At 41.2% G+C, this 21,175-nt stretch overlaps 3 protein-coding genes across 13 annotated transcripts in view; 2 read left to right on the top strand and 1 right to left on the bottom strand.

The window, feature by feature from the left end:
• The window catches only part of CNOT8 (CCR4-NOT transcription complex subunit 8), a 54,349-nt gene extending 46,355 nt beyond the window's left edge, over nt 1-7,994 (top strand). Inside the window, exons 7-8 of one of the 3 annotated variants that reach the window (XR_014261622.1) lie at nt 6,603-6,721; nt 7,170-7,994. Coding sequence is in view for 2 of the 3 variants with exons in the window: in XM_082453951.1 (XP_082310077.1) it covers nt 6,603-6,626 (24 nt within the window). In the remaining variant the exon portion in view is untranslated. Of the gene's footprint in view, nt 1-5,122; nt 5,144-6,602 lie in introns of those variants that run through there. The other 2 variants (XM_082453951.1, XM_082453952.1) reach the window with 2 other exon arrangements.
• GEMIN5 (gem nuclear organelle associated protein 5) overlaps nt 1-10,288 on the bottom strand; it is a 41,671-nt gene extending 31,383 nt beyond the window's left edge. For 2 of the 3 annotated variants that reach the window (XM_082453899.1, XM_082453900.1), the window contains exons 1-8: nt 10,028-10,288; nt 9,057-9,217; nt 8,153-8,334; nt 5,160-5,311; nt 4,830-4,949; nt 3,285-3,417; nt 2,056-2,221; nt 968-1,180 (exon numbers count right to left, since the gene is read on the bottom strand). In XM_082453899.1, coding sequence (XP_082310025.1) covers nt 968-1,180; nt 2,056-2,221; nt 3,285-3,417; nt 4,830-4,949; nt 5,160-5,311; nt 8,153-8,334; nt 9,057-9,217; nt 10,028-10,193 — 1,293 coding nt within the window. In that variant the 5' untranslated portion in view covers nt 10,194-10,288. The remainder of the gene's footprint in view (nt 1-967; nt 1,181-2,055; nt 2,222-3,284; nt 3,418-4,829; nt 4,950-5,159; nt 5,312-8,152; nt 8,335-9,056; nt 9,218-10,027) is intronic. The other variant, XM_082453901.1, reaches the window with a different exon arrangement.
• Nucleotides 9,797-21,175, top strand: part of MRPL22 (mitochondrial ribosomal protein L22) — a 39,180-nt gene continuing 27,801 nt past the window's right edge. The window contains exons 1-3 of one of the 7 annotated variants that reach the window (XM_082453962.1): nt 9,797-9,892; nt 11,629-11,945; nt 12,020-12,062. In XM_082453962.1, coding sequence (XP_082310088.1) covers nt 11,918-11,945; nt 12,020-12,062 — 71 coding nt within the window. In that variant the 5' untranslated portion in view covers nt 9,797-9,892; nt 11,629-11,917. Of the gene's footprint in view, nt 9,893-11,628; nt 11,946-12,019; nt 12,063-21,175 lie in introns of those variants that run through there. The other 6 variants (XM_082453963.1, XM_082453965.1, XM_082453959.1 and 3 more) reach the window with 6 other exon arrangements.

The raw sequence follows: 21,175 nt of genomic DNA, 5'->3' as shown, positions 1-21,175 counted from the left end.
TAGGTTATACTTCAAGTGTTCAGCTGGAAAACTTTCTTGTTCTTTCTGTCTTCTAATTTTAAAAGTAACAAATTCTCATTATTTAAAAGAGAGAAACAAAGAAGTATTAAAAACAAAGTAAAAGTCACCTGTAATCTCACCATCCAAAACACCCCATTGCCAATTCTGTATCTTTCTAGACATTTTTTGTGGATGAACTTTATATATAATTGAAAAAACAAAAATAGGTTCAAACATTTAAATGATGTGCATGATACATTGTTGAGTGGGGAATAAAAGATTCCAGAACAACTTAGAAAATATGATTCTATTCATCATTAACAAAGCTTGGAAAGATACATCACAAACTGTCAACAGTGGTTCTCTGGATGATGGAAGTGGGAGAATGGAGTCAAGGGTGGGGTAGGAAACATTTTTTGCTTCCTACACTTCTGTACTATGGTTTTCGTTTTGAACCACAAACCTTTATTGCTTTTAGACTAAATAGCCACAACAAAAAGATATCACTTTGAAGAAAAACAAAAAAATTATACATATTGTTTTATAATCTGCATTCCATGTTTTATAATTTGCATTTTTCATGAATCATTAACATCTTTCCACATCAAAGAAAGATCTACATTATCACTTTTAATAGTTTAATACTATTCCCCATGTGGTTATATTATAATTTAATGTATCTCCTATGAATGCACATCCAGGTTATTTCTAATTTCTTACTATTAGAAAATAGTGTGACTCAAACAAAACCTTAATTTTACAAACAAAGCCAAATTTCTGAATTAGGAGGTATGTAACGGGTTTGGTCAGAGAGAGTCCTTCTGCTGTTCCACTTTCAAATTGCATCGAAAATACCCTTGAAGAAGTCTGAATTCCCAACAGAGTTCATTTACATGAATAGGTATTCTCTAAAACAGAATTAGTTATTTGAAAAAAGTTCGTGCAAGCTCAAAGAAAGCATCCTTACCGCTGTAACCTTGGACTTGACACCCTGCCAAAAAATTTTCACATCATAGTTGTTCTTTATGGAGAATGTATTCCATATACGGATCATGCCATCACCAGCACCTATCGCCAAACAGCCTGTGTCTACAGGAGAGAAAGCCAGACTGTAGGCAAACCCACCAAGGGAAGGCAGGGTCCAGCAGCACTCCAGGGTGGCCATGTCCCAACATTTTACCTGAAAAGATTAAGGGTTAGGGTCTTTATAAAGAAGGTCCAAGAAACAGGAAAAACAATCAACACTTCAAATAGGATGGGCTCAGAGTACATCAGGATAATGTAACTTAACTATTCCAGTAGGAATGAGAAAAAAAAAAAAATCAGTTATAAATTGTAGAGCTCAGAGGGATCTTAGAATACATTTATTCCCTAAGATGCCAAGTGAATTGAAAGCACAATAAACTAGAACCCAGGCTTCCTATTTCCCAGAGTTCAGCGGCCTTTCCACTCTACTGTATCACTGTATTACAGCATTGGTAATTTTCTCATTTGGCAAACTCAAAAAAAAAAAAGGATAAAGGTGGCCTTAGGACAGTGGAAGAATCAGAATCATTATCTTCAAAAGCAAAATATGTTATCATAGGCAGTGGAAGAGGACTGCTAAGTTTTTAATCGTCACTTGTTTAACAGTGACTTGGAAGAAAACGGTCTGTCAAACAAGCCTAGCTTATTGTAAAACAGAAAGGTGTCTCAAGTAAAGCCAGTTGTCTCTTATAGAGACTGTGCCGGGAGAAGATGGCTCTGCTTCCTGAACCATAGACGAGGGTATCTCAAAGCTAAGGATTGATGATCTCACACAGCCTTCCATGGACACATCTACTCTTCCTTGTTGTACCTGCTTTAACAAAAAGGCATCTTGGTGGTTCCTCAGCTTTCCCCTGCTTTTCTGCTGCTAATGTATTTAATGCCAGTCAGTAACAGTAACTCTGAAATTGGAACATGGGGGCAAGGTGAGGTGTGAGAAATGATGTATGATTTGAAAAAGCCCTCTAATCCCATGCAAGTCCTCAATCACTGCTGTACAGTGCTGAATGCAAAATAAGCTGTTCTTACATCTCTGTCCATTGATGTGGAAAGCAGCAGCTGTTTGTCATCTTCAGTTTGTAGAGAACATAAATTAAACACAATTCTTGAATGATTCTGCCCTTCTGATGAAGCACTAAAGAGGGTATATTTCCGTCTCCAAGACTGAGTGAGATCCCATAGTAGCAGTTCGCCTCTGTGAAGGAAAAACAAGTATTAGTCGTCTTTCATGAGCAATCTGAAAACAAGTGATTTTGGGCCAGAGAGTATGGGCCCTCAGCTGCAAAATAATTTCTGTTCATTGTTCCTTTAAGGAGATAAAAATTACATATTCTGAAATAGGCACAAAATATCTCTGGAAAAACACACACAAAAACAAAAAAAGTCACTGCCTATGGGGAGGGGAACCAAGTAGCGAAGACAGAGGTGGAGAGGGAGCTTTGGAGTTCCCTGGTGGTCTAGTTGTTAGGACTTGGTGCTTTCACTGCGGCGGCACAGGTTCAGTCCCTGGTTGGGAAACTGAGATCCCGCAAGCTGTGTGGTGTGGCCGAAATATTAAAAAAAACAAAAAAAAACAAAAAGGGAGCTTTACTATATCCTTTCATTCTTTTTGAATCATACAAATGTACTGGACTACCTTTTGAACAGACTTTCCTAACAGCTTTAATTATAAAATGCCACCGTAATTTGCAGAGCCACAAAGGCTTTAAGACATAGTATGTCTTTTTTGGAGCGGGGGGGGTAGTTGGGTTGTGACTAACACTTTGGGGTATTTCTATATGCTTTGCCTGTATTACCTCATTTAAAAGCAGGGAACTTGTCTGTTAAATTCACTTATCATCTCAAGCAACTAGAAGCTGGTGCTCAATAAATTTTGCTTAATGAATGGCCATAATCATCCTAAGAGAGAGGAAACACTTACATCCTCCCCTTTTTTCATGTGAAGTCACTGAAGCTCAGAAAAGTGAAGGGTCTTGCTTATGAACAGCCGGTAAGTAACAGACTGATTCTGAAATTCAGTTCCGACTGACTTCAGAGTCCACACTTAACCACCAGGCCGTAGTTATTTGATCTTTTCACAACTCTTATTAGACAGCACAGGTATTAGTTCCATGATTTTTCCATTACAAATGGCCCATTATAATATAAACCTTAGTCATTGCTTTCTCCATCTTCTGTGTCTAGAAAGAGAAGCCCAGGAATTCTGAGGCTAGAGAGGAGAACAAAATATGTCAGAGAGCATGACCAAAAAGACTTACCCAAAACAGCTGGATACCAGCTGTGTTGGCTGACCCTTGGGCCAATGGAGTGTCAACCAAAGGCGCTCTTTAACAGTTGGGTCTATACCCCCTCCTCTTCTCTTCAGAAAGGGCAATTTCAGAGTCGTCACCCCTGCAGATTAAAAGAAGGTCCATGGACAGTCAAGACAATGAAAGTACATGCATGAAGCCACCAGCAGTTCACAATACAGTTCATGTTTAAAAGTTTGTTAGCTTGGTTGCTTAGAATTCAGACCTCATTTTCTCATGGAAATTTACACATATAGTGGTTAATACCAGTCTAGCAAATTTTGGTCAAACAAGCTCTTACAGGCTGTCTTGGCAACTTAAACATTAAGAATATGGTGTGTCTGGGAAAATAAGGTTCCAACTGGGATTGAGAACCCAGGTGGTAACACAACCCAAGATTCTTCAAAGTTGGAAGGACAGAGGGTAGGAAGGACAGAGAGTAGGACTCCATCTTCTAGTTGGCAAGAAATCCAACAAAGGGGACAAATTTGGCAGTTGCGGTGGTAAGTTCTCCACTCCTGACATGCTACTGACCAGATGTTCTTAGTCCCTGCTGTGTATGAGAACTACCACTGGCGCTTCTAAAAATACATATGCCAGGGCTCTACCCCTAGAGATTCTGATTCAGCAGATTCGAGGTGGGGTGCAGTCACCTCCAGCTGATTCTGCTGCATGACCAGAATTGAATACCATTGTATTAGACATCTGTAAGTTCAGAGATTACCCTTTTGGAGGGATTCCTAGCCCGATGTTGTCCCCACTAGGGAGTATCAGCCAAAGTGCGTCCAAAAGCAGTCCACAAACCTTAAAAAATTCTGCTTTCCAAAATTATACTACTAGTTACCACTGACTGAACCCTAACTATGTGCCAAGCACTGTGCTACTTGCTTTACGTGTACTAATGCATTTGGACAAAGATGAAAAAACTTCCATGTTTTTACATAAATTGGAGAAAGAAGACTGCTATAAAGAGAAAAGCTAGATTTTTACTGTAAAGGTAGAATTCATTCTGCCTGGAGTTCCTCTCAATCTATTCAATATAAACTTAAGGTAAAAGTTCTGTTCAAAGAGAAGCTTGGGAAAGCTAGATGACTGAGGGTCTCTGTAATTTGGGTAGAGTGAGCTTTTACATTTAAACAGGTACTTCTGTATTAGGTATACATTATTAATTCTGCATTTGTACATTAAAAGCTCTAGCTCTAGAGATCTTTTCCATTCCTTTGATCCAGGCCTTGCCAAGTTCAGATATTCCCATTCTCATAACAAACATCTTGCCCTCCAGGCCAAACAGTGATCTTTCTGTGAATGCAATAGAAAACCTCATTGCCAACACCAAAGCCAGATGTTCAGAGTGCAGAGAGTTCTAGCCCAGGCTAAAACTTTCTGGATAGAAAAGTAAAGAACTGCTTTCTGACAGATGACACACACTGAGGATAACAAGAAATAATAAGCTTCTACTTCTACTGGATTGATAATAGGTTATATCACAAAGGAAACGTTAAATGTCAGTCTTACCTCGGCCTCTAGAGCAGCTCCAGATACGAATGGTCTGATCTTTGCTTCCAGTGGCTAAGTAGCAGCCTTTTTTTACTGGAGTCTGTGCTATAACTTTCCCATTGGGGATTTCAAGTTCTTCTAGGGTAGAGATGGTAATTTTGTTTTTAATTTGCATTAAACATGCACTTACCAAAGAAAAATTAGTTTGCAAGGGTTCCTGAAACTTAGTTACTGTTTTCATAGATTTGATCTGTAAAATCTAGTTTTAAACATAATTCAAATTATACTATTCTACCCACTTTGTTCTTTAGGTCTAAAGAGTACTGAACCCTCTTAAATCATCTCTACCTGAATTTTCCCCTTGATTTATGGATAAACAATCTTCACCAGGCAGGGGGCACCAGGCTATGGAGTGGATCTCATCATCGTGGCCTCGAAGCCTGTGTATAACTTCTCCTTTCTTGCTGATGTCAATTATAACCACTATGCCATCCTTGTAGCTAAAAAACAAGAGTTAGAAATACTACTGAAAAATGAAGACAGACTGTCTTTCTAGGAAACATTTTGGCTTAGGAGTTATTGTGCATTTCTAAAAGTTAAGTGCATTTGGGGTGGGGGGAAGGAAAAAGAGCAAGAAATAATCTTGTTCTGTCCTTATTCCAAAGTACTTATTTCTTGTTTTCTGGTTTTTAAAAAAACCCTCCCCCATGCCAAACTCCTGGCATTAAGTTATACTATACACATTGCCTGGCACGAAGGTCAAACAGTGGACCATGCCTGTGCTCAGGGGGAACTTACAGAAGAATAGTTCTGACAGGGGCCCAGCAATTTCCCTAATTGGAAATGAATTTGTCCTAATAAACTAAAAATATCTCCTTAGTTTTACAAATGATCTTACTTTTCTAACAAAAGCTGCAGAATTCTAACTTCTAGATCTGGATATTCCAAGGCTGTCATTTTTTGAATTCAGAAGAAACTTAGAAATTGTAATAGTTTTTTTTTTTTTTTAAATGATTAAGTATTTCAGACATAAGAAATATCTACTCTCTAGCTTAAGAAAAAAAATATTACCAATACAGTTGAAGTCCTCTGTACATCCCGCCCCAATCAAACCTCTCTCCCTTTCTTCCCCACAGATAAACTGCTATTCCTAAATTTTGTGTTACATTAGTCCTAGCCCTTCTTTGTATATATTCCTAAATAAGATACAGAATTACTTTGTACATTTAGAGACTTCATATAAATGGTATCATGTTGTCTGTTTTTCTGTAGCTTGCTTTTTTCACTCATTCTTTTTGTGAGTCATTCACGTTGACACGTGTAACTCTAGTTCCTGGTCAGTCGTTTATACTATTGCATAGTACTCCACTGTATGAATATACCACAAGTTTAGTTACTCATTTTCCTTTTGAAGGGCTTCCATTTGGTTTTTACTATCACAAGCAAAAAATGCTATTAATAATTTTATACACACTTAAGCCAGTTTCAGGTTTGATGCCTAGTAATAGGATCTTAAGATATACACATTTTTGCTTTACTAGAAAGTGCAAAATTGCTCTCCAAAGTGGACATACCTGTTTACATTTCCTATACACTAGACAGTCCTACAGGGAAAAATACCATTACAGCTTTATTTTTCTCCTTTTATTAAAAAAAATTTTTCCCCATTACAGCTTTACTTAAAAAAAATGAAATCATAGAATATATCAAATCTCTGAAGACACAGACTTTGAAAAACCATCAAGATATATAACCTAATAGTCATGTGATCAACCTGTTTTGCAATTTCAGTCAAGACGTCAGGGACTATTTTGAAGAACCTCTAAAAACAAATTCTGATTCAATCCTGTTTGATTGTCTTCCACCTGAAAGACTCTTCTCTTCTTCTGAATTCCTGCTCATCTTTCAAGGTCAGTTTGATTCACCCTTCTCTGACCCCTGCCTACCACCCTTTCTGCCCCCTCTCTTGTACTCCCACCAAGACAATGCTGCCATTTCATGGAGACCTCCGATCACAGACCCCTTCCATTTTCACTGTTAACTCACCCACACCTGTCTTCCTGTCCTTCTCCCCATGCAGTGCAGATTTCATGATCCATCATTATAATCACTCCTTAAAAAACACCCTTATCTCCTTTGTTCCCCCTTTCTCTCAGGGGTATTTATTCCACAAAACCCCAAACCTGGTTGAATCCAACCATCTCCTTTCTCAACCAGTTTGAGTAGTTTACTTAAAATTCATGACCACGATCCTTGGCTTGGCACTCAGCCAGGACCACAGGACCTGCAGTTTCTCTCAGTAAGTTCATTTTCCTCTTCTCTGAGATGACTGTTTTCATACCTTCTTCCTGCATCCAGCTCCTTCCCCACCCTGAACTTGACTCCACCTCTGACTTCTTCTCCACCTCTTTCTGCCTCACTAAGAAAATCAGCAGCCATCAGAACGAAACGCCCTCCTCTTCCAACAAGATCTGTGAACCTACTTGCACCTCTTTCCACATTCTCAGCTGTTCTTTCTACTTGTGGTCTGGATCCAGTTCCCTCTTGACCTCCCATTATCACTCATGTATTCTTCACTGTTCACCCCTGCCACAGGCTCCCGCTTTTCTGCCTCAGCATCAGCATAAAAACATGCCTTTGTTATCTTCCATTTAATACTCCCTTGACCCCCATACACCTCCTCTGGCTTCACGTCTATATGCACGTTGTCACAACAAACTGTGGAAAAGTTGTCTCCACGTGTATCTACCTCACCTCCCAGTCTCTTGAATCCACTCCAGTTGAACTTTCTCCTCCTACATTCTTGTGCTTATGTCTAGTCTTCAAACTACAGAGAATGAACATCTTTGGGAGAGAAGTAAATGGAGTGGTGAAGGAGTGGGGATTGCGCTCTCAGGCAGCTCGTGTGAAACAACCTTGGTGATCACTGGGGAGACAGATCCCAATGCCAGATCGCTTTCCCAATTGAGTGGGAGAGCTGAGAACCAGAGACAGAGCTGAGTCATTTGACACTTTGGGAGTAAATGTTATAACCAAGGGTAAGTATGGAGGGAAAAAAGATGAAAGAGGACATTTCTGACATTTGGAGGTTGACTGAAGAAATCAGATATGAAGAATGAGTAAAGTACAGTATCATGGAAACCAAGGAAACAAAAATAGAATGGGAGAGACAGTGAGGACCCAGAGGTCACAAGAATAAATGATACCAGGGGTGAAGGGAGAGTGGTTAATACCTGTAAATGGTTTCCTCTGAGGAATAAAGCGACAGGAGAAGGCAAAGAAAATGCAAAATAAGATCATAAACAAAAATAGATCATCAATGCAGATGGCATAGTACTTACCCAATGGCTACTAAATCTTCATGATGAGGTGAGCAAGTAAGACAGAAAATTGTCCTGGGTTCTATAAAGAGGTGCTGGCTGTCATTTCTGTTAAGCCAGTAACAGAAAACTACTCCTTTTTCATCTCCAGATACTAGTAAATCCTTTACTAGAGGAGACCAATGCAATGCTGATATTGTATGCTTTAAAACAAAACAAAGATATCTTTGCTTTTCATTTGTCAATGCTGAATTTTTTTTACTTAGTTTTTAACCTGTATAATGCTAGGCACATTATAGGTACTTAATAAATACTGTCAGGACCACTTGTAGAGCAAGACTACATTATAACCAAATGATAGGAGAATTTAGGCTACTGGGGATCAAGGAGCCATTTAAAAAATTTCTTTCTTTGACAGATTAAAGCAAAGTTCTTACTGAGATTAACTGAGTCCTTTCCTACATTCTCTAGGCAGGTATATCAATTAATCATCTAGTTTGGAAACAAGTTTCATTCACTTACAGTTTATATCAGGAGTCTTTTTCATGGTAAAGTGCCAGAGAGTAAATATTTCAGATTGTGTGGGCCATATTGTCTCTGTTGTAACTACTCAACTCTGCCACGGTACTGTGCAAGCAGCCAATACTTAAAATTGTAGACAGTACTTAAATGAATGACTGTGATTGTATTCCAATGAAAGAATTCACAAAAGCAGGCAGCAGTGCAGTTTGCTGACCTCTGATTTATATGCATCTCCTTCCAAAAAAGTTTTGAGGTACCTTACAATATAGAGCTTCTAATCTAATCAACAAACACAATTATAAAAGTTACCTTGCACAGATGAGCTAGCAAAACTATACTTGAAGGAAGAGAACTCTGGCACAGATAAATAATAATGGTCTGAGAAACCAGCAAGTCATGGTACCTGATGGAGCGCATGTTCCGTCACAACTGTTTTTGTCTCTACATCCCAGATTTTCACAGTCCCGTCATCGGAGCTGGTGGCGCAGAGGTTGTATTGACCCGGGTGATGACAAAACGTGAAGCCAGACACCCTTTCGGTGTGTCCCACCAACTCCCCTATGACTTCAAGCAAAACCAGACTCCAGATTAAAGTGCTACCAAGGATTCCTGGCAGAATCCTTCTGTTGTTAGATGGTGACTGGGGCCTCACTTATCCCATGGAATAACAAAAATTTCCAGGGACTCACAATCAGAAACCCCAAGTGCTGGTATTGGCTCTGCCACCTGACTTCAGACAAGTTTTTTTATCTTCTTGGGCCTCAGTCTTCTCAACTGTAAAATACCATTCATATCACTTGACGTGCCTAGTTCTTAGGCTGAGGAGCAGCTCAAGTGAAGAATGTAAAAGGGATTCCTATTTAGATCTGGCCAGAAGTCATTTGGAAAAGAATAAATATCTGGCATGCCATATCCCAAGGCATAATCAAAACCTAGTTTGGAGCCTGAAAGCATCCGGCTCAAGTCATTCATCTTACAGAAATGAGTATCATATATTTGTAGGATCTCTCTTAGGACCTGGAGCTGTAGGCAGCACCCAACCCCGGGAAGGCTCTCGGGGCCCGCACGCACTGGGTTGGGGAGGAAGGCCTAGGTGTTATAAATGCCTGGCGAGACACATGGATAACTTTTCAGTAAGCCAGCGGATCCACGTGAGAGCGCCAGGAGGCGGGATCACTCAGCCACAGCGTGGTGAACAGCCAACCCTGGAGACCGGGACACGACTCAGTTTAGATGACCGTGAGCAGACCCTTCTCCCTGCCCGAGTCTCAGTTTCCCCATCTATAGAGAGGGGGGTGGCTGGACACGCCCACTCGGCGCCCCTGGGGAACGCAATTAGTGCAGGAAGGCGGGGGCCAAGAGGTGGGGAATTACCTCGAAATGGGGACGTCCCTGGGATCACGTCCGCTCCCGGGCCCACGCGGACAAGGAAGACAGAGGTCCGCGCCGCGAAGCCGAAGAGGCCCCCGGGCACGGCATCGCTGCATCGGGAGCAGTACCAGTTAGGGGAGGGCGGCAGCGTGCGCGGTTCCTGTCCCATGATCACGAGCAACCAGGGATGATGGAAGCAGGCTCTGAGGCAGACAGTTCGCAGCCCTACGCCGGAGCCGGGAAGGGGGCGGGGTTAATTTAGAGCCCCGCCTCTTGGGGCCCGCCGCTACGGCGCGCGCGGAGGTCCAGGTCTCACTGCGCGCGCCGCTCCTGCGGCCTCGGGGCTGGGAAAGGCTGGGCTCCGCGGGCGGCTCTTTGCCCCACCAATGCCGCCTGCGGCTGGAGGGTCTGGTGCTGCTGGTTAGGTATTGTCACTTGCTACAGCAAGGAAGGTTAATTAAGAGGTTAGACTGATGGAGTCACCTCCCCGCACTGCTGGTTTATTCTCTGGACCTGTTCAACCCTATCCCATCAAATATTTTTTTAAAGCTATGTGCCGGGGCGCCTTGGTAGCTCTGGAGATGCTTTAAACGTATCTACAAGAAGCCAATTAACAAAAAGATAAAAGTTCGAATCAGAAATCAAAAACAAGGGTTTCTGCAACTGGGTGGAAATTCTGGCTCTGGTTTTTGATACTCAAGAAGCAGCAGAATAGAGTGACTCTCTTTTGATCTGATTAAGTGCCAACTCTATGAAGGGACTGTATGTGTTAAGTGCTGTGGAGGAAAAAGAACCAAAGTTTCCTTCCAACTCAAACGTCCTAAAATGCTCAGTTTCTGCGCTTACAGTCTTCTACTCCGTATTGCTTGTTTGCATTGGATACCTGGAACTCTCGCATATGTAGCAAACGAAACCTGAGCTGTCTATGCTAATGAAGATATATATATATATATATATATATATATATATATATATATATATACATTTACTTATTCGGATGTGGGTGGGAGCACTAACTTTGGAGGCACCCAACCCTAGATTGACCACTGTTTTTGCCAGTTATTATCTGAGAGATTTTAACCTATCCTAAATCTTTTTTTTCAATTGAAGACCTGATAATACAGGTCTAATTGGATTGCTGTGAGGAATACATGAGATTTAGTGAAATGCCTGCTGGCCATATATGGTAGCAAGTGCCTGCTGATTATTAACTCTTATGTCTTGGAGGTCAACCTGGAGATTAGCATCATACTTTGTATTTGAACTGTTCGTTCTTTATTTTTATTTATTTATTGAAGTATAGTTGATTTGCAATATTAGTTTCAGGTGTATAACATAGTGATTCACAATATTTAAAGATTATACTCCATTTAAAGTTATTATAAAATATTGGCTATATTTCCTGTGTTGTACAAAATATCCTTGTAGCTTATTTATTTTATACATAGTAGTTTGTATGTTTGTTCTTTAAAAGAGCTTTCACACAATCTCTAGTGATCTTCACAAGCCTGTGCCGTCGGGATACTTAGTTCTTTTGAGAAAACTGAAGCCCTCCCAGGTTAGTTGGCTTGGTTCACGGTCTCTTGTTTTCCTAATCCTTTCAGACCATTTGTGAGGTGAGGCTTCGCAGTTTTTCTGGATCCCGACGAATTTTCGGAAACTCGCTAGTCTTTGACCTTTGCTAAGTAATTCATTCCCAAGCAAGGCTGGTCTGACCACACCGGCGCTGGTCTGACCAAGCGCCGGCCGCGTGTTCACGGTCTCCATGACAACACCTCGGCTGTCGGTGCGGCTCGGTCTCGCGATAAGAGGGGTTTAAATCCGGAGAATTGCGCATGCGTTTTGCCCACACGGCATCTGAACTCGGAGGCTTCCGTAGAGGGAGGGAGCAAGATGGCGGCGGCAATACTGGATCGTTTGGGTAAGGATTTCTTGGTGGGTGGAGGAAGGGAGTGAGGTGGGAGTCTGAATTGACGGCGTGTGTTGATATTGCAGGTGCGTTATGGATGCAGAATCTGAGGGGGAAGCTGGCCTTGGGGTAAGTCTTTCGCCTCGGAGTTAGGGAAGGGTCCAAGCCTCAGTTTTACTAGTCTCAGTTACTTAGAGCCTAAGTGCCAGGCTCTGCTTTAGGCTCTGAGGCTAGCGAACGAGACAGCCAGAGTCTCTGCTTTGCCACCCTGTGTTTTCACCGCCGTATTGTATAGCCCTGCGTGTATCAGGATTATCTATGACCGAAGGGACGTTGTAAATGTCTTTTCTGAACACTCTTTTCTGATCTTTTTGGATATGGTTAGATTCTCCCACCCAAATTGGGAGCGTACTTTTCTAGTTATCTCTGTAATTATTTGCTTATATGGGCAGGGACTGTATTGTAGACAGATGCGGTTTACATCGTGCCTGACATTGTGTTAAAATCTTTGTACGCCTTATCTCTTTCTCAGAGCATCCTACGTAGTGTAGGTACTGCTATACCCATTTTTTCAGACAAGGAAATTGAAGCCCTCAAAGTAAAGTAAGTTGCCCAAGGTCCCTCAGTTACAGGACTTTTGAAGCTTTATACTGTATTTTTAGAGCATTCTTTGACCTCAGGACAAAGTGTTCTTTAAGGTTAGGGAACGCAGCTGAAGTCAGTACTGGCAAGAGGCTTTCTCTGCTCCCTTCTCATTGTTCTTCTTCTGTAGTACAGCTGTGGCTCTTTGAAGGTTGATAATCTGATTGTACATTTTCTTTTTTTTTTTTTAATTGTTTTTTTTGTTTGTTTTTTAATTAATTAATTAATTTATTTATTTTTGCCTGTGTTGGGTCTTCGTTTCTGTGCGAGGGCTTCCTCTAGTTGTGGCAAGCGGGGGCCACTCTTCATCGCGGTGCGCGGGCCTCTCACTATCGCGGCCTCTCTTGTTGCGGAGCACAGGCTCCAGACGCGCAGGCTCAGTAGTTGTGGCTCACGGGCCCAGTTGCTCCGCGGCATGTGGGATCTTCCCAGACCAGGGCTCGAACCCATGTCCCCTGCATTGGCAGGCAGATTCTCAACCACTGCGCCACCAGGGAAGCCCCTGTAAATTTTCTGATCGATGTATTTGTTAACATTAATTTTGGTGTAGTCCATAGATTTTGGAGACAGATAAGTTGAGTGTGAGTCCACATTTTAACTGCGATTTTGGAAAAGTTACTTATTCTTCCTAAGCTTCAGTTATCTTCTATGATATGAGAGGAAAATTAGTACTACCTCATAGATTTTTAATCAGGATTAAATGAGATAAGGCTTATGAAGTGTTTTGTTCAGTGCATGGTGTATAATAATCCCGCCCTAAATCTTAGCTGCCATTAGTGTTTTTATCATTATAAACTACTATTGAGTTCCCATTATATCTTGCTTTGTCTTAGATTCTCGGCTCAAGGGAGGAAGAGGTGGGCTAAAGAAGAAAGTAGGAAGTACTGGCACTTAGGATTTGTCTTCACTGCTTTCGTAGATTATCTTCTATCACTCTACCCCCAGCCATGCTGATTTACTTACTTTTTCTGAGTATGCTGTGCCTTTACTTGTTTCTTGGTTTTTCATGCTTTTCCCTCACTTTCTGTCAATAACAGCAGTTCTCATTATTCAGACTCCTCTTTAACTGTTTCCCCTTCATGATCTCACTAAAAATGAAAGAAATCAATTTCTCCTTTCCTTTAGTATGTGTTCCTTAAATAAGGGCCTCATATATATGTGCCTGTGTCCTCTGCTACCTTGTGTATCCTGGACAGTTAGGGGCACTTCTTGTTTCTTTTTGTAGCTCCAGTATAGGGTCTTGCCCAAAGTGAATATTTTGTTGATTTTTGTTGATTTAAATTGTCCCACACTGACTTATATTGGGAAGCTCTGAGCAAGTAACTGAAGCAGTTTGGCTTCAGTCTTGTCATCTGTGTAATACAAGAGGGTTGGATTTTGCTAGGTAGTCTTGGAGGCTCTTTCTAATTTTGAAGTTATATGATTTTACAAGTCCCCATTCTGAACTTTCTAGTGGGGAAATGACCACATGAAAACTAAGTAGAAAAGGCATAACTAATGCTTATGATGACCGTGTAAAATTTTAGAGATATCTAATTCAGTGGTTGGAAATGTAATTACATACCAATTGCCAGACAGGTAATAGAAATGAATGAACTAGGAGAAGTGGTCTTTGTAAAAAGAGAGTGGTAGGGCCTGTGGCAGTCATAGAGTGCATTTCTCCTCTAAAGGCATTGAATTGGATTAAAAAAATGCTGCTGACCAAATAAAACTTTTCTGCAGGCTATATTTGGTAGCAGACTGACAATTTCCAACCTTTGAATTTCAAGTCTCCCATTTTACTGATGCAAGCATTTGGGAATTTTTGTGACTTACTGAAGGTTACATGGCAAACCTAGGATCTAAACAGAAAATTCTCTGGCTTAAAATAGTGCTGTATCACATCATGGGAGGGACTGAGTGATGAGCCCTGAAGGGGTTTGTCGGGGGAGTCTTTCTGGAAGAGGTGAGTTTAAGTTTGAAGAGTGAAGAGTATATTTTGGTGGTTTAAAAGTTTGAAGGCACTGGTTACTAAGCTGTACATAGGTTAAATTTCTCCACAAGAAAAACCAAGTTGGAAATGTCATGAATCAGCAGTTTGGTGGATAAATGATGAGAACAGTGTGATATATTTGAATAAACACTGGGCTTCAGGTGATAGAGCTGGATTTCAGGTCTCTGTCAGGTACAAGTATTGTGGTCTTGGGCCATTTGCTTAACTTCTGTGAGGCTCAGTTTCCTCATATCAAAAAATGAGGATAATATTTAACTTCAAGGATGGTTGTGAGAACTAAGAGACTAGTACGTTAAATGTCTATTTTAGCGCCTGGCACTGTGGAGGTGTTTTGACTGGGGATGATATTGCTGTGAAGTTGTTTGAGAGGAATCAGATTTAATGCTGGAACCAATCAGTAGCTACTTAACACTCTTAGATGAGATTACATATTTCATCTATCAGCCCTACTTTTGTAGAACAATTGACAGGAAGATAAGAAACTGAAATATACATTAGCCTGGTCAGTTGAGTCACTCTTAAGAGACTTTTCCAGTGTAAGGGGTAGAAATTATCTCTTGTTTTTATGCATCCATGCTTTCAGTGTTCTGATTGCCATGGCCGGCAGATTTGACAGACCCGCTGATTTGTACTCTCTTAAATAAATCTTACCCTATGATCTGAGGGCTTGTGATTCCTTGCCCTTTAGGACAGTGGTTCTTAAATTTGAGTCACAGACCTCTTTGAGAGTATGACGAAAGCCACAAGAAATGTTCCCAGAAAAATGCATATCACATTCATAGTTTGACTTGTAATTTCATAATCCTTAGTATAGGAATCTTTGCACTGGGACATCATAACTAAACAAAAGGACAATAATGATACACAATAATAAACGTAACTACACAGTAATGATTAGTGGTGTAAAGTATGTTGGAAAGTGTGTCAGGCAGTGACCCTTGTGTTAATGGGTGAAATATTTTCCTCAATATACTTTGAAAAATTTCAGTCCTACAGGAAAGTTGAAAGATTACAATGTCCTTCAGCTGGATTCATCAGTTGTAAACATAACTCTATAAATATACATGCTTTTTTCCTTGAATCATTTGAAAGTGAATTGTACACGTTATGGTACTTTACTCCTAATCACTTCAGGTTGTATTTCCTAAAAGTGACAACAGTCCCCAAGAACCACAAACCATGATCAAAATGGTATAATTTAATGATCTTTTATTTTAATGTTTTAGTTAAAAGGATTTAAATAGAAATCAAGTGTGTGCTGACATTTACTTTTTTTTTTTTGAGGGGGGTGGGCTGCGCTGTGTGGCTTGTGGGTTCTTAGTTCCCCGACCAGGAACTGAACCTGTGCTCCCTGCCGTGGAAGCATGGAGTCCTAAGCACTGTACCGCCAAGGAATTCCCTGACATTTACTTTTTTTTTTTTTTTTTAGTTTATTTTTGGCTGCACTGGGTCTTCGTTGCTGTGCCCGGGCTTTCTCTAGTTGTGGCAAGCGGGGGCTACTCTTTGTTGCGGTACGCGGGCTTCTCATTGCGGTGGCTTCTCTTGTTGTGGAGCATGGGCTCTAGGCGTGTGGGCTTCAGTAGTTGTGGCGTGTGGGCTCAGTAGTTGTGGCTCGTGGGCTGTAGAGCACGGGCTCAGTAGTTGTGGCACACGGGCTTAGTTGCTCTGTGGCTTGTGGGATCTTCCTGGACCAGGGATCGAACCTGTGTCCCCTGCATTGGCAGGCAAATTTTTAACCACTGCACCACCAGGCAAATTCCCTGATATTTACTTTTGAAAAAAGAAAAATTGACCAGTATTGAGGCTTGACAATAAGCCCTAAAATGGCCATGCGCTAAAACAAGGAGACCTTATAGATGGACATTTTCAATTCCATAATATTTATGTTTGTTTAGTGAGTCTCTTGTTTATGTGACACTTTATTCCTTTGAAAGCACTCTCAAGACTCTTCTTTCAATTAGAGTTTGTATCTCCTTCAAGTCTAACTCATGGATCTGAAAGGTTTCTGTATTAGTTTCTTAGGGCTGCTGTAAGAAATTACCCCAAACTGGGTGACTTAAAACAAATGAAATTTATTCTCCCACAGTTCTGGAGGCCAGAAATCCAAAATCAAGGTGTCAGTAGGGCTGTACTCCCTCTGGAGGCTATAGGGGAGAATCCATTCCTTGCCTCTTCCGGCTTCTCTCTGTCTTCACCTCACCTTTCCCTCCTTTTTTCTGCTTCAAAACTTTCTCTGCATCTTTCTCATTAAGAAAAACAGACTTACATTTAGGGCCGAACAAGATAATCCAGGATAAGCTCCTCCTCTCAAGATCCCTAACTTAATTACCTCCTTTTCTATAGAATGTATTATTCACAGATTCTGGGAGTAAGGATGTGCACATATCTTTGGGGCCACCATTCAGCCCACTGTATTCTGAGGGCTGTTGTATCATCTTCAGGTCTTTTTTTTTTCAGAAAGATGCCCTGTAAATCACACCTTTACTTTTGCTATGCCTTTAACCTGGAGTGCTCTTTTCCCAGGTTTCTGCATGTGGAAGTCCATACTTTGTTCAACACTCAGCTCAGACCCCAACTCCTCAAAGCCATCCTGATTACCCCAGCCCTCCTGTGACTTCTGACATTGTAATGCCTGTTGCACATTATGGTTAATCCTTTATCTCTCTAACTGAATTTTAAATCACTTGAGGGCTGGAAATAGGTTTTATGTCTCTTTGCATTCCCATCACCTAGAATAGTACCTGTAGTACCCTATCCTTATTACTTGGTCAGTAAGTGTAAGTTGAACCATCAGTCAGCCTGAACAGATGCAAGTTGTAGTCTGAGAGATTGCCAGAAATTGAGATTCAGGTTTTTCCACTCCAGTGCCAAGAAGGAATCCTAATGGCAAATTAAGTATAGGTACAGATTTCCAGCTTTATGTAATAGAATAGTTTATGCTGATTATACAAATTCTTTTAAGTATTCCTTAGGACAAAATGAGGGCTTTAGAAGCTCTTATATACCCATGCAGTTAGTTACTCACTAGAATATGACTGTTATTACTCTGAATGATACAGTAGTGATCTGAAAGGTTTAATGCCTTATTTTCACATGATTATTGACACCAGTGGCTTCCACTAGCTTTTCTGAGGGAGGGTGTTAGATCTGTGAACTAGGAGGTTGAACAATAATATATTTATAAACTTTTTGATTTATTCTCAGATTCTTTTTAAAAATTGTTCTGCTGAGAATTGTGACTTTTTAAATTTGTTCTCATCCCCTCTATAGTGGGCCAAACTCCCCAGAGTATATAAGTATAAATAAAAATAAAAATAAATGAATAAATATGTGCTATATCATGAAAAAGAAGAGTAACATGGGGGCAGGGAAGAATGAAACATTTTAAATAGCCACTTCGGGGCTGTGCTATCTTACCCCGAGAGGTTACAGATTGGAGATCTGTCTGATGAATCAAGCCTACAGATATGCTTTGTCTGTATGTTATATTGTGTTTAAAACCTTCTTTTTCAATCAGTGTTTAAAAAGTAGTAGCTTTCTCATAAAAATCTAGGTTTCTAGATTCTATTATGCATTGCAAAGCATGGCGACAATTTTCTAGAGCAGAAGAGTGTACCACTCTTTAGATGGGATGTATATTCTTCAGTTTTCCTCATTTTCCAACCAAGTGTGAAATTTTTACATAGGTACCTATACTCAGCCCTCTTATTTTTATTACCTGGCTGTCCCCCTGTATTCTCGAATTCATTCTACAAATATGTATGTAGTGCCTGCTGTGTGCCAGGCTATTCTAGCACTAGGAATTTTGTAGTGAACAAAGAATATAATCATTGCTCTCATGGAGTGTACAATCTAGTGAGGGAGGCAAATAATAAGTAAAATACAGAGTATATTAGATAGTGACAACTGCTTAGGAGAAAATGAGAGCAGAGAATGGGAATAGGAAGTGTGTGTATACAAGAGGGAGGTTGCAGTTTTAGATAGGAAAGGCCTCATTAAGATAGCATTTGCGTAAAGATCTGAAAGAAACCAGGGAGCAGGCTGTCAAGGCATGCCAACATCTGGGTGAACACCATTCTAGAGAGATGGAACATAAGTGCAAAGGCCCTGAGGAGGGAACATACCTAGTATGGTCAAAAGCAGTGAGTGAGGAGGGGAGATGGTAGTAGGAGATGAGGTCAGAAGAAGGAATAGGAGATCATGTAGAGCCTTATGGATCATTGTAAGTACTTTGGTTTTTATTCTTAGTGAGATGGGAAACCATTGGTGGGTTTTCAGTATAAGAGTGATATGATCACACTTATGTTTATGGGTGGTGGCTCTTCCTGTGTTCAGAACAGACCAGAGTGGGGATGAGGAGCAAGGATAGAAGTAGAGACCATTGGATATTTCAAGTTTGAGATTATGGTGGCTTGGATTAGGGTGGCTGTGAAGGTGGATGAATGGTTGGATTCTGGCAGTGCATTAACAACAGCTGACAGGACCTGTTGATGAATTGGATGTGGGGTGTGAGAAAGAAGGGTGACACCAGGGTTTACGACCTGAGCAGATGGAAGTGTGGAGTTACCATTTGCTGAGGTAGGAAGACTTCCAGAGGAGCAAGTTTTGGGAGACTATCAGGAGCTCAGTTTGGGGCTTGTTAAGTGTGAGATCGCTGGTAAGCATACAAGTAGAGATGTGAGGAGGCAATTGGATATATGAGTTGGGAGTTCATAGAAGGCCTGCAGATTTGGGAGTCATCAGTGTATGAACAGTATTTAAAGCCATGAGTCTGGTTGACTTCACTATGAGAGTAGATAGAAAGCACAAGAGTCCAAGGATTGATTCCTACCTGAGGCAGCCAACATTTACAGATCAGGTTGAGGAGGACAAAACAAAGGAGACTAGGGAAGTGTCTAGAGAGGTGAGAGGAGAACCCAGAGTGTGTAGTGTCCTGGAACTCAAGTAAAGAAAGTGCCTCAAGGAAGAGCAGGTGACCAGATGTGATATTATGATTTATGACAAATAGGCCACAATATATTTCTCATGTATATTTTGTCTTTGTCCATGGTTCTGGCTCACAGCTCCCAAAACCCTTGGAATTTACTGAGCCATAGGGTTATGGGAGCTTCTTTTGTCATCATATTTGTTCTCTTGTCCTCAGTTTATGGCTTCAGAGCCATAAAGTGAAATGGGTGTCTTGTTATTCCTGACATGGCCCCTTTCCACCACAACTGGGTTTATGTTAATGAGGTGAATTTGGGGAAGCACCTAAGGATAGGGGTTGGTTGCTAGGGGAACCAACCATGAACAGAGGGGTGGAACTTTTAGTCCCACAACCTCCTGGTTTCCAGGGAGGGGAGAAGGACTGCAGGTTGAATCAGTTACCAAAGGCCAATGAGTTAGTTAATCCTGCCTATGTAATGAAGCCTCCATAGAAAGCCAGAAGGAGGGGGTTCAGAGAGCTTCTGAGTGGGGAGCCAGAATGCTTCTATGTGCCACTGTGCTGGGCCCCACGTTTCACGAAGATGGAAGCTCCTTTGTTTGGGACTTTGCCCTGTGTGTCTCCTCATTTGGCTTTTGATTCATATCTTTTACTATCTTTCATAAAAAATCAGTAATCTAGTGAGTAAATGGGTTTCCTGAATTTTGTGAGCTGGTCTAGCAAATTAATCAAACCCAAGAAGGGCATCATGAGAACCTCTTGATTTATAGCCAGTTGGTCAGAAGCACAGGTAACAACCTGAGCTTGTAATTGGCATCTGAAGTGGAGGGTGGTCTTGTGGGACAGAGCCCTTAATGTGATGCTGTCCCCAGGTAGAGAGTGTCAGAATTGAATTTAATTGTAGGACACCCAGCTGGTGTCAGAGCATTACTTAGTGGTGGTGTGAGGAACCACCCTCCAACACTGGAATCGTTGGGTAGTCAGAGAGCCCTTTTACCAGGGATACTTAAATCATTCTCAGATGAGGACTGAGAATTGTCCACTGGATTTTACAACACAGATATCTTTGATGACCTTGATAAAGCAGTTTTGGTGGAATGATGGGAGAGGGTTAAGGATGAATGGGAGGGTTGGGATTAGAGACAGGGAGTTTAGGTAACTCAGTCAAGGAGTTTTGCAGCAGTAGCTAGAGGGAGGTGGTCAGGGGACAGTTAAGTTGGGAGATATTGGAGTATATTTGTTTGCTGATGGTAGTGTTCCAGTAGAGAAGAAAAATTGACGATTTAAAGGGGAAGAAAGAATTGCCGAAGCAGTGCCCTTGAGTGGATGGGAAGAAATGGGATCTAGGGAGCAAGGGACGAGATTGGTCCTGATTAGGGCATAGACTTGCATTCATAGTAACAAGTGAAGATAGTAAGTGTGTATGGCTATGGATGCCGGTGGGTATATAGATTAGGTGGTGGGAGCTTGTGGAAGTTCTCTTCTTTTTTTTTTTAAGGCAACAATTAATTAATTAATTAATTAAATTTATTTAGTTGTGCTGGGTCTTAGTTGCAGCAGGCCGGCTTCTTAGTTGTGGCTCGCCTGCTTCTTAGTTGCGGCCGGCAGGCTCCTTAGTTGCAGCTCACCGGCTCCTTAGTAGCAGCTTGCCGGCTTCTTAGTTGTGGCATGCATGTGGGATCT

Source organism: Balaenoptera physalus (genome assembly GCF_965194825.1).
Source record: "Balaenoptera physalus genome assembly, chromosome: 3".
Classification (NCBI taxonomy): Eukaryota; Metazoa; Chordata; class Mammalia; order Artiodactyla; family Balaenopteridae; genus Balaenoptera; species Balaenoptera physalus.
The sequence above is the reverse complement of the archived record's forward strand: the minus strand, read 5'-3'. Positions and strand labels throughout refer to the sequence as shown.